Source organism: Mastomys coucha, unplaced genomic scaffold (assembly GCF_008632895.1).
Source record: "Mastomys coucha isolate ucsf_1 unplaced genomic scaffold, UCSF_Mcou_1 pScaffold15, whole genome shotgun sequence".
In the NCBI taxonomy this organism is placed as follows: Eukaryota; Metazoa; Chordata; class Mammalia; order Rodentia; family Muridae; genus Mastomys; species Mastomys coucha.
In genome coordinates, this window is record NW_022196897.1 from 120,833,131 (window position 1) to 120,845,823 (window position 12,693).

A 12,693-nucleotide genomic window follows, 5' to 3' on the forward strand; every position below is an offset into this window, starting at 1 on the left:
GAAAGAGCCAAGGATGCCAGATACAGGTACCTCACTTAGAGTCCTGTAAGAGCAGTGCGGAGCCTAGTGAAAGACTTAAGTCTGGTACTTAGAACCCTCTCCTTCATTCACACAAGTACAGCCTTTGCTCTGCAGAGTGGTAGTCCGTCTTCCTAAAGCCTGTGACCTTGGAACGGTGGGATTAGGAACAAGGGATGAACCTATTGTGCTCTCCATTGTTTACCCCGATCCTTACCATTTACTGTGTCATTCACTCAACCCACTATGTATCAGGAACTCTATGCACCACCCTGTGGTTCAGTTCCCTGATTCTTCCAGGCCACCATACTTCTTCCCAGGTCAAATTGAAGCTCTCCCCTTACTTCTTTGAAGCATCTTGGATGTCACCCTAGTAAGGACTGCTAGAACTTCTCTGCTTCATACGCCTCCGAGGGGTGATGCCACATCCTTCCAGAGAGAAAATCTCTCACTGCCTCACTCTGTGTTTTTAAATTTCTACATGGTGCCCAGTCACGTTATGGCATGCTGCTTAACCCAGTCAGTGTGTCCTTTGTTTACTGGGTTTCCTGCTATCACGTAATCCCACAAAGACGAGACCTTCATTCTGTGACCCCATCCACCCACATCACATTGAATTGAACCTGACAGAAAGGAGGTGATCAATAAAGATTTGGAGTTTTGCCATCCCAGAGCAATCAAAGTGCAGCCTCACTTTCATGTCTGTCTGCCATTCTCTGGCCATTATGCAACTGAAATCTGCTTCTACATTCAGTTGTGTAAAATTCCTCATATAACATGTTGGTAGGCAGTAACATCTTGCTTATTCTGCCTCCTGGGCATTTGGGACTGACTTTGCAGTTATGACTAAATTGTATTTGACTATCCAGTGCGTATTCAAGCAACGAAATAAGCAGAGTGCAGGGTTTGTCGTTTTTATGTCACACCATTTGTCTGCCCTCAGTGTGTGTGTTTCAGAACCTCACCATGTGCTGCACCTCACAGAGCAAGAACTCCTGTTTACAAATAACACCTGTTTGTTGTATGGACAGAAATGGAGTGGTGTTCTCCAAGGAAAGGGGATAGTGTGAGGCAGCCTCTTTCTGCCAGCATGGTTGTGGCTAGCTTCACTTCTCCATTTGTCCTTTGTTCTAGTTTTTGTTCCATCTGTCTTGATCTTTCTGAGGGCTATCCTTGAAATGCTCCCACTTCTGCTCCCACTCTCTCCACTCACATTCGGTCTCTCTCCCCTCTACACAGGACAAACATCGCACTCCTAACTCCATCCCAGAATTTGTCTCCCCTCAGGCAGATGCCTTTAACCAGCAATTGTATGGAATAAAATGGAAAAAAAAAAAAAACCACATAATGAAAATAGATGAATCAGTCAAACCAAACATTTCTGAAAATAAGGCTTTATTTTTGTTAGAAATAATAGTTTAGGGTACAATTTTATATTTGACCATAAATGTCTGCCTTTCTAAATTCCCCCCGGCTCTTCTGTCCAAGGTCAAAAGTCAAAAGTTCGTTCTCTCTCTCTCTCTCTCTCTCTCTCTCTCTCTCTCTCTCTCTCTCTCTCTCTCTCTCTCTCTGAGACAGGGTTTTGCTGTATAGTTTGCTTGTCCCAGAACTTGCTCTATAGACCAGGGAGGCCTCAAACTCACAGAGATCCACCTGCCTCTGCCTTCTAAGTAGTGGAATTAAAAGCATGCATGACCACTGCTGTGCAGGCAAAAAGTGTTCAAGGACAGTTTTCCGGCTGCTATTCATTGACCTTGAATAATGTCAATTCAAGGTCACTTGGTTACTTGCATTATTCAGCAGGTTACTGAAAGCAGTCTTCTAAGTCCCTGGAGTAATAGGAGCATGGTACTGGGCATAGCTGTAGCACCCATGCCACTAATGCAGCACATCGGAAGGAATGATACTTAAGAGCCATTGCTAGTTTTCTGACCTTGAGCAATCATGCACACCTAACAAAATATTTCAAACATTAAGGAGAACATAAGTATCCCAGGAGGCCTTCTAGATTAACTGGTAACCAGCTGGTAACTCAGTAAATTCTTATTTGATGTGAAAATTTGGCAAAGCTTTTTAAACTGTAGCTAAATGTATTATAGAGATGAGGTCTCCCTCATCCCTCCCTCGATGGACAGAGCAAGGAGGAAGGAGAGGGGAGGGAAAGAGACAAAGAGAAGATAGATGTTAGGGTGCCGCTCTCCAGCTGTCTGCTGGGTCAACTATGGGTCTCTAGAACCAGCTCCAGCACTGCTGGCTGCAAAGTCTTGGAAAAGCTTCCTGTCAGCCTGAGCCTTGTCCCTGTTCAGCAAATGGGTGTTAATAGTGCACCCCTCATTGTAAATAGAAATGCAGTTCACAAGCCTGCCAGGCATGCTGTCGGAATCCTGGAGGTGTGAGCCATAGACATCGTAACATTGTCTTTGACTGTAAAGCCAAACTTCAGGTTTCTTTCTATAAAGATAAAGGCTGTAGTGTTACATAGGTCAGGAATTCTTATTCAACCAGACCAAGGGACCTAGAGTCAACTTAAGTCCTTTGTAAAACTGGTGAGGACAGTTTCGGTGTCCTGTTTGCTTGGCCCATGCCCACTAGGAAGGTGCCAGAAGCCCCCTACCCATAGGATAGTCAACACAAGCTAGACTTAGTTAGGCGCCTAGTGGGAACTGAGAAGCATGGAACCAATGGAGCTTAGAAACATTCTGGAGTTGAGCTTGAATTCTTAGGTCAGTTAATACTCCGAACTTCCACTTCATAACCTGTATAAAGGAAGATAAGCATTCTTCCTATGGGATCTCAGTAGCACGGTACAATTGTGTCTGGAGTATAGCATGAACTCATTTAACTGAGGTCTTAGTGTTACTAGTTAGAGTGTGGGTTATAGCGAGGAAGGAGGGAATCAACAAGAACATTAAGATGACTTAATTCCTGCTCAATGTGAGCTAGCTTTTCTCTTTCCCTCACTGTACCTTCCCAACAGACCTGTGGAACAGGGATTATCATCCCTACTTTAAAACCCATCAAGCCAAAGCTCAGAACCACGAGGTCATTCTCCCAACATCATATTTCTTGCACATCCAAGACACAGTTGTTCAACACAAGTCCATTTGCATCCACAGTCTATATGCAAATGTATGAAATAAAAAAAAAAAAGTTGCATCCTGACATCACTTGCCTTTTATAGTGCTCTTATTTTGATGGACTCGGCAGTGATAAAAGTTAAATTGATTATGTATGAAAAGCAGTCTGTGAATTCACTTCTAAGAAAGAGTAAAAGTGGTTCTCACTCTGTGCAAGAGCATCATTCTTAGAAGATATATGCAAATGCAGCACAGAATTAGAAAGCCTCATTTCTACTCCCGGGCAAGGGAAATAGCTTAATGACATTGCTATAAAGAACACTGTGCCCTGCACAGGAAAGGAGAGGAATCTGTGGGAAGGGTTTCAGCATGAAGAATGAGAACAGAAGTCACAGCTGCAAAGAATAAATGTAAATAAAAACAGTGTATGGTAATGCGATGTTTAAGTAGTGTGGATGGTGGAACGCTTAAACAATAAATAAATGAGGGGCTGAGGAGATGGCTCAGTGGTTAGGAGCACTGGTCTTTCTTCTAGAGGACCAGGGTTTAATGCACAGAGCCCACAAGACAGATCTTTAACTCCATTTCCAGGCAATCTGGTGCCCTCTTCTGGCCATGTGTTACACAGGCATACATGTAGACAACACACATATAAAATAAAAACCAATAAATCTTAAAAACAAATAAAAAATAAATAAGAGATTGTATTTCAATACCATTGAATAAGAAAAGCACTTTGTAAAAGGAATGCTCAGGTGCGCAGTAGTGAATATGCTTTGCAATCTAATATTTTTGTGCATTCTTGTAGACTGCTTACAATGAAAAATAAGTTGGAAACATATAAAAGACTATGCACTTAAGCACTTTTGTTGTCAACAGAAGGTCTGTCTCCATTTTGTTTGCTGTCATTTGGTTAGTTTTTGTGCTGGCACTCAAACCCAGGACCTTGCCTGCTCTAGGAAGGTACCCAGATACCAGTCTACACTCCAACCCCTTTTATTTATCTCTTAATAATAATATTTATGGAAAATAAAGATTATGCAACTATTATTAAAATAAAATCACACACACACACAAAAAAAAAAAAACCCAGACCAGAAGTAAATATGACCAAATGCTAATCGCAGTTTGGTTCAGAGAATAAACTTATGGGTAGAAAATTTGCCTTATCTGATTGCCCAAAGACAGCTAACTCTGTGAGCTGGGCTCATAGTCAGTAGTAGAGTACTTGCCTAGCATGCATGAGGCCCTAGTTTTGAGCCTAGAACTGCTATAAACAAATAGCAGTGGCTACAAACCTGACATATACAAAGACCAAAAGAAATTAACAATAAACCCCACCATACTAATGGATTTAAGTCCAAGAAAAAAATGCACATGGTGAACTGAGCAGTGTTGAATGTCTGTGTGTTCTTGTTTTAGGAAGTCATAGAAGCCATCGCAGAGTGTGCGTTCAAGACTTCTCCTTTTCCCATCCTCCTTTCGTTTGAGAACCACGTGGATTCGTAAGTATTTGGAGCAGCCAGTGAGCAGTCTTTCTCCCTATGGAGGAATTTTCCACCTGATTTCAGATGGGTTGATATCAGCATTGGTACCTTTCAATCATGCTGTACAGTAAGTAGCATACTTTCATCTGCAGAAGGTTGAACCATTCATTTAAATCTTATGGGCATTAAAATGGTCCCTGGGCTTGTGGGGCCAGACTATCTTCATACAACAGCAGGATTCTAAACTAAGGACTTCCCTTTGCAGTATGGTAGAGTGCCTTGTCTTTATGATATATCCTTCCTTTACTGACTTGGAATGCAGTGAGCCACTCTTTAAACCCTCTTTCAGAAACTCCCATGGCTATGCATTTATAGTCCATTTTGTTGTCTTAAAAGACCAGTTCCCTCAGCTTATGACTGGGAATGGAATGTCTATAAACTCTCTTCTCACACCCATGTCTGTTGGCTACATCCCTCCTTTTCCTGCTGCTTTTCACTGCTTATTTGGATTGCAAAAATCTGTCTGTTTCAAAGTAGCCTGCACCTACTGCTAAGCTATAGAAAGAAAAGATAACCCTGACATAACTACTTAATTTACTCAACTATTTGTCATGCTTGGGATGGAATGTGGAGCCTTGTGCCCATTAGACATGTATTCTTCAACTGAACAGCAATACCCACCCCTCAATTTTGAGACATGTAACCAAGATTGCTTTAAACTCTCAATTCTCCTGCCTCAGCCTGGAAAGAGCTAGATTACAAGGGTATATTACAACATCTAGTAACTATTCATTTTATTGCAAAGAAACAAGGTGAGGTAATTGTAGCCATGATCTGGATATTAGTATGTGTATCATAGTGTCATACAGTTGCTCACTCACAAACTCATAAGAAAAGATTATTGTTTGTGTTGAGACAAAACAAAGTCCATTAAAAACAACAACTTTAGTGTGTGGATATAATGCTTGAAGAGCATGTGGTAGGGCCATGGTTACTTATAGAGTGTTTGTGAAGTCTTCTATGCCTCACAAGGACCCCTGGCAAGTTTGTTGTTGTTGTTGTTGCTGTTTGAGTTGTTTGGTTTGTTTGTTTTAATAAAGCTGGTGGCATTTATGAGAAAAGGTTCATACAGTCTCTCCTTCCTTCTGAGAGTCTTTTTCAGTTTCCTAATTTGCCACACATGGTTTTGTGCCTGAATTCCTACATCTTCAAGAAGCAGTTTGAGCAGAATCAAATTTTTAAGTAGTTAAATACAGTATTCCATTAATACATGAGTAGAGAGCATCTTTAGTTCGAAGTAACCAATTTTGTAAGTATATTTCTAGTTTGTTCTCAGGACAGCATGACATTTACCACTCTGCATTCTGTGTCATTGTGAGCATTTCACCCTATGAATGATGAAATCCCTGTACATGCCCTGAGGGGCATAGGAAAGACAGGAACCTACCCCATTCCTTGCTGTGTCTCCTCACCCTTCAGTGACTGCATTTCACACTTCTTTTGTTGCAAGGGCTCAGATTTTCAAGTGACTTTGTGGGAGGCGTTCTCTTCATTGCCTATCTCATTCTTTCTTGGCCTTAGCAGCCCCTGTTCACCTTCAGGCAGGGTGGTTTTCAGATTTGTGGACAGTCTCTTGCTTATGTTTTCTTTAAAAGCAGGCATCGAGCAGTGTTATTTTCTTAAAAGAGTATGTCTCCTTAAAGCAGACAAAAAAAAATCAAGAAATACTGTTCCATTTTGCATTGTCTCACCTGCTACAAAGTAAACCTCTCCCTTGAAGTAGACAGAGAGGCCACACCCATAACCACCAGGACATAGAAAAGCTTACATTTACTGAGCATGTATTTTGCACCAAACACTGTTCCCTATGTTATGTCTTCATGCGACCCTTGCTATAAACCCTACTGTTCACCAAAAGAACAGGGTTATTCCTTTTCTCTCAGGTAAAGAGACTAAATCCCAAGTGAGTCTGACTGAAGCTATGCAGCTAAGGTGTGATTCAAACCAAGCTAGCCTGGCCTTAGAATACAAGATATGAACCAAGCGACACACACATACATACACACACACACACACACACACACACACACACACATACATACACACACACACACATACTTCCTAAACAGAAGTATCAGAAACTTCCAAGACATGGAATCAAGACTAGCAGAGATCTACAAGGCAACTGTCAGCCAGTGTTCAATACAGTGTGCCAGTGATCCCGACACAGGATGTGCTTTGCAATTTTCTACTCTAATTGCATGGAGATCCCAAACTGGAAACAAAACCTAATACCTACACTGCATAAAAACAAAGAGGCTATAGCACCAGAATGCTGCATTTTCTTGATAAATGAATGTAGCTGTCACGAGTTCATTCATAATTTACACATGATGAAAAAACAAAACAACAAAACAAAAACAAAACTAACAAACCCAGGAAAATAACAATCCCTGGGTGCACAATTATAATAAAATATGGCAGCCCAAAATGGAAGCGCTTCTGATGTGGTGAAAGCGAGTTGTTTCACAGTTCTCTCGTTTACCTCCACATAGCCAAGTAGCTCGGCCAAGAGCCTTCCCAAGAGGAATATCGCACACTCAGTGGAAGCTGTGAACTTCTATTAGAACCCTATATTTGACCTGTGGATCACTTCACCTAATTCAATATCACTCCTCAGATCCTAGCAAGCTCTTCGTCACCCACACCTGACGAACCCTCAGAACCCTCAACACAGAGACCTAGGGCCACACCCTCCACACATCTGAGACCACTTTCCATTTCTGGTAAACAACCTCTGGGTCCTCTGTTGCTGTGTCTGCAGCAGGCCAGGCCCAGAACTTTGCTTCCTCCTAATTTCACCCACACTACTAGAAAAAAAGACACCTTACTGGGGAGAAGGAATGGAAGAAACCCAGAGTTTATTATTTTCTCTTCAGACATTTTAAATCACCTACCAATAGGTAATGGAGGGGTGCTGCACTTATCTGCTCTCTACTCGCTGTTTTCGAGGATTCCCAGAGAGATGCTTCCCACCTCCTAAATTAGAATTACTGTTCTAAACAAACCCTACTTCCTGCCACCAAGATGGCTCAGCGAGTGATGGTCCTGAATCACTAAAGCCTGAAATCCTGAGTTCAATCCTCACAACCCTCAAAAGGTGCTTGGAGAGAAGCAATTGTACAAAACTGTCTTCTGATCTCCATATGCCCACAGTGTAGTACACATGATTCTAGGTGCATGTGTATACACACACACACACACACACACACACACACACACACACACACACACTCCTAAAACCACCTCTACCACAAACAATAAGAAAAAGAGGAGAAGGAAGAAGGAAGAAATGGAGGGAGGGAGAGAAGGAGGAAGGAAGGGATGGAGGGAGGGAGGGAAGGAGGGAGGAAGGTTAGTTTTAAAAGGTTCCATTTTCAAGGAAAAAATCTTATATTGAATTTGACTGAAGTGACTTCTAATCTTAGCTTTACTAAAACTGAGATTTTGGCAAGATCCTAAAAGGACATTGGCTTAGTTTATCTTGTAGGAATTTACTTCATGCAATGGGGTACATTCTCTGTCAGAAAACTGACCTACTTGCCAGATGCTTTCTGGATGTTTTAATATGTTTAGAAATATCTGCTGTGGCTTAAAGCACATAATATATTTGTGAATTTCATCCTTTAATTTTACTACCATGGTGGCTGATGTTGATACTTTGAAAACTTTGGGATTTCTTTATCAGTTAACTGTAGTTTTAGTGTCATTTATTTCTGTAGGTCTGACCTACAATTAAAGTCTCTTTGTTTTCTGTGTGCATGTGCACGCGCGTGTGTGTATGTGTGTGTGTGTTCACTTTGCTCCCTGTTCTATTAAAAGAGCACTTGTATTTGTTGAGAACATGAACGACCTGGTTATTGAATATCACATTTCCCTTCTTTCTTGGATACCTACATTTCCCTCTTCTTGTATTCACACAGACTTCTTTCACAAAGCAATCCTCAGGCCAACGGCATATGTTCTCTAGGAACTTCTTAGAAATACCTGCATGTTTTCCCTGTTGATTCTAAATGTGAATCTGCAGTTTGCTGATGGTTCTGTTGATCTGAAATGATGTGTGTGGCCCATGAGCTACTCATATCAGGATTATCCCAAAGCTTTGCCCAAAATGCAGGCTCTCTGTGTTGCTCCCATGTTCTTTAATGCAGCCTAAAACAGTGCCCAGCACAGATGCTCTGTTCTCAACCACAGCCAGAGAGCAGGCTGACCTGGCAGACTTCTTGTGTAAGTTACCACTGACAGAAATCATCTACCCCATCAACCACTCCCTGCCTGGCCTAAAGGTCCCATCTATGTAGCTTCTTATGAATTGTCCCTAAAGTGCAACCTCCACTGTGATTCAGGATTTAGTTAAAGTTTGGCCAATCCTTTCTCACACTTCCGAGACTCACCATCCTTTTCTCTTAGGGATGTGTAAACCATGCAGTAAAGTCCTACTCCAGCAAGACAGGAACAGTGTAGAAGTGTAAGGCTTTGCTGTGGACATGATCCCAGCAGAGGCAGGAGGATTGCAAGTTTGAAGCCAGCTTGGGATACACAGTTTGAAGTAAGCTTTAGTTACGTGAGAAGACTTTGTCTCAGGAGAAAGATTTCAAATTGGTGTGTTGGGCTTTGCAAGTTCTTGGAATCTTTCCTTTAACTTCCCCACAGTTCCAAGAAGATAATAACTTTGAGAGTTGACACACGAACTCCAAAAGCTCACCTGACCATACAGCACACAATTCATTTTTGTTAGAGACAGCTATAATGAGCACTTCCTTCCTTCCGTACTGAAGCAGAGCTGCAGTCTAAGTACCCCCTTCCCAGAAAACACAGTGTGTTCCAGGCTTACCCTTCAGGGAAGGAGGAAAAATAGAAATTACAGCTTCTAATCTTTATGATTTAGAGGAAAGCACCATCATTTGCATCATGGTTACTAGTCCTCTCTTTACTACATTTTTTTTTTTTTTGCTTGTCATTGCAATATAACCAGGGGAAGTTAGGACCCTCAGCTTGTAGATCATAAACCCAACCCAGCAATACTCTGTACTGGGTAATGATATTTATCATTACACAAGATGAGAAAACTGTTTTTTTTTTTAGTTGCATCTGAAAAGGTCAAGGGAAACAGGGGTGCTGAAAGCATCCGGATGTTCCCTCTAACAGCATCTTTACAATGGCTGGAAGCACAGTTTTTCTGAGCTAGCGGCAGACCAGGCGTCTCCTCCCAGTGAGATCACTTTATAGACCTCTTGCTTGTATAGTTCTTCAAAGGCGTTTGCAACCGTTATTCTGTTGTATCTTCTCAGCACCCTTTGTCTGGTTCCAAAAGCAGTCAAAATCCTTCTCCTTATACAGATTCAGAGCAGTTCAGAGCCAGGAGCTCAACTCAGCAAACCCCCAACTCAAGCCCCTATCAGACCAGCCGCTTCCTGGCAGCCAGCTGGGCTACCAACTCCTTTGCTCCACTCTTTCTGTACAGAAAAGTTGCTGACAAGCAAATCTGAGCAATGAGGTGTATGTATGCCTGTCATCCTGGCACCCAGGGTGTTGAGGCAGGGGGTTCACAAACATCAGGCCAGACTAGACAGCACAATGAGGCTATGTCTCACACAAAACAAAACAAAACAAAACAAAACAAAACAGGGAAGAAAAGAGTTGGACACAGCCTTTGCCAATGCTGCGTTATCCTTCCTCCAGCATCCCTCATGTGCGCGCGCGCGCGCGCGTGCGCGGGCGTGTATGTGTGTGTGTGTGTGTGTGTGTGTGTGTGTGTGTGTGTGTGTGTGTGCGAGCGCGTGTGTGCACACACTTCTGTTTGCTTTTTTTCTGCATATGAAGCCCTCTCTTCATCTATTCTCCTCTCTTTCTCATTCTTCTCATTCTTTCTCATTCTTGATTCCTTATAAATAATCCATTTCTGCTTTCTGTTGCTGTGACACATTTTATCCAAGAATTCACATGGAACCACGAAAATATTCCAATCCCAGGTACCTTGCACTTGACATCGAACCAGGGAATCCAACAAAAGGAAGAAAGTTTCTAACTCTAGAAATCTCATGAATCTGGAGATAAATGATGTGTTATGTCCTTGTCCGAATTATGTACAATGACTTTCAAAATAGCCCCATACAGACAACCTGCATGCTGCCCATGTGTAATGTGTGAGTGCGTGTGTACTTGTGATATTTAGGATAGAGTCTCATAACAATAGAAACTGATTCTGACTGACTTCTTTCTGTGTTAATAATACAAAGGAAACCTCTCTGAAGAAACCCCATAATTCCTTTCTTCTTGCTCTTAGCCCAAAGCAACAAGCCAAGATGGCCGAGTATTGCCGATTAATCTTTGGTGATGCCCTCCTTATGGAACCACTGGAAAAATACCCAGTAAGTAGCTGTGACGTGCTCCCTTGTAGGGGGATATTTATTAGTTAGCGTTGGGGAGATATATGTCCTCTCTATCGATCTGGGTAGTTTGATCAGCGGGATCTGAGCCCAACTGGGGTCAGAAAATATTTGTCTGTTTCCTTTTCTTTATCCAGCCTTATACCTCCTCTGCTTAAAGTGACACCGTTAGTTTTTGTGAACAAATATCTGTTTATCCCAAATAAGTTACTGAGGACAAGCCAAAGTAGTAATTCCACCAGAGTCTAATTTGATGCCATGGGGTTACTTACAAGAATTTAGGTGAAGGATTATTGACTGTAGTGTGAATAACTCAAAGATAACTATATACTCCAAAAGCCCACTTCAGCATGAGCATCAACTCATGAATGCTACATCCCTGGTGCTCCCTGCTTGACATGCCAGCAGCTGGACAGGTTTAACAGTCTCCCCCCAATTCTCTCCCCCACCTCAGGCAATCGTAATTGCTGCTGGTATAATCATAGAAAGGGACCTCGAGAACCTTGTAGGTTTCAGGAACTTCCTGAGTGTGTGAGATTTGTTTACTTCCCTAATCTCATCAGCCTCCCTCTTCCCCTCTAGGAGAGAATGTTTCAGTTGTCAGGAATCAACCAAGATTACAAAGTCCTCAGCAATGAGAGTCAGCTCATAAAGACAGTCCAAGAGGATAGGACTGTGTAAACCCCACCCCCAAAGGATCTCGGTCACACCCTTTTGAAGTAAATGCAAAATGTGGCAATGCTGGTCCCTAAAACTTGTTTCTGCCATCTGCTGTCCACCATCTTTTGTCGACCACCTGCTGTCCATCACCTGCATTTACCTTTGAGACAACACTCAGGCTTCGATTGTATCCATGAACCTATGAAGTGCCCCAACTCTCCCCATGGATGTCCAGCTAAGAGTAGATAGTTGTTAACTACTATTTCAGCCTCCTCTCTTATTGCTTATTCTTCCTTTAAACAAGATATTAGGGCGCTGAGTAAATCTGATGGACAGTTGTTAGCCCCGTCCTGGGTGTCTGGATGCTTGAACAGAAGATTGTTGGCCAAGCAGCACCTCTTTAGCAGCCAGCTGGCCTGCCCTTACGGCAGCCTGACAGCCCTGAGCATTATATGCCTGCCTTGAGGGAGCTGCTCTGCAACTGCAGCTCCTGGCTGCCAAAGCAAAACTCCAGCTCCACGTAGTACTCTATTCTAGCTACCTTTGTGTTAAACAGCACACACCAGATTTCTTGCCTTCACCAGCCTCAGCGAACTCTGAACAGCCGTATTCACCCAAGGCAGAGGGGAACACGTTTCCTGGTGGCCCAGCGGAAATCTGTGGTTCGTGCAAGCACAGTACTTAATTGGTGTGGGGGGGTTCTGCGATGCAATGGGTTGCAGACGTACCTGCCACGCCCCCTTCACCATGGTCAAAAGGAAGCAAGCTCTTTAGCCACTGTGACTCCACGAAGAGACGGCGTCCAGTGCTGCCCCCTGGTGCTGTAGTGTAAGCAGTCCATAAGACAGTCCTCTATCCTGCTTTTTCTCTTATGGCTGAACTGGGCACAGGAAGAGGAACTGGTAGAAGCAGCAGCAGAACAGCATCAGAGGGATGACATTGGGATTCCAAAGAGTGACCCAAGTCAGAAGCATAGGTGCTAGATGCATAGTGAGCTGTAAA

The 12,693-nt window shown here is 42.7% G+C and overlaps 1 protein-coding gene across 4 annotated transcripts in view; it reads left to right on the plus strand.

The window, feature by feature from the left end:
• Positions 1 to 12,693, plus strand: part of Plcb1 (phospholipase C beta 1) — a 680,822-nt gene that overhangs the window by 521,007 nt on the left and 147,122 nt on the right. For all 4 annotated transcript variants that reach the window (XM_031372013.1, XM_031372014.1, XM_031372015.1 and 1 more), the window contains 2 exons: positions 4,518 to 4,600; positions 10,929 to 11,013. In XM_031372013.1, the coding sequence (XP_031227873.1) occupies positions 4,518 to 4,600; positions 10,929 to 11,013 (168 nt within the window). The remainder of the gene's footprint in view (positions 1 to 4,517; positions 4,601 to 10,928; positions 11,014 to 12,693) is intronic.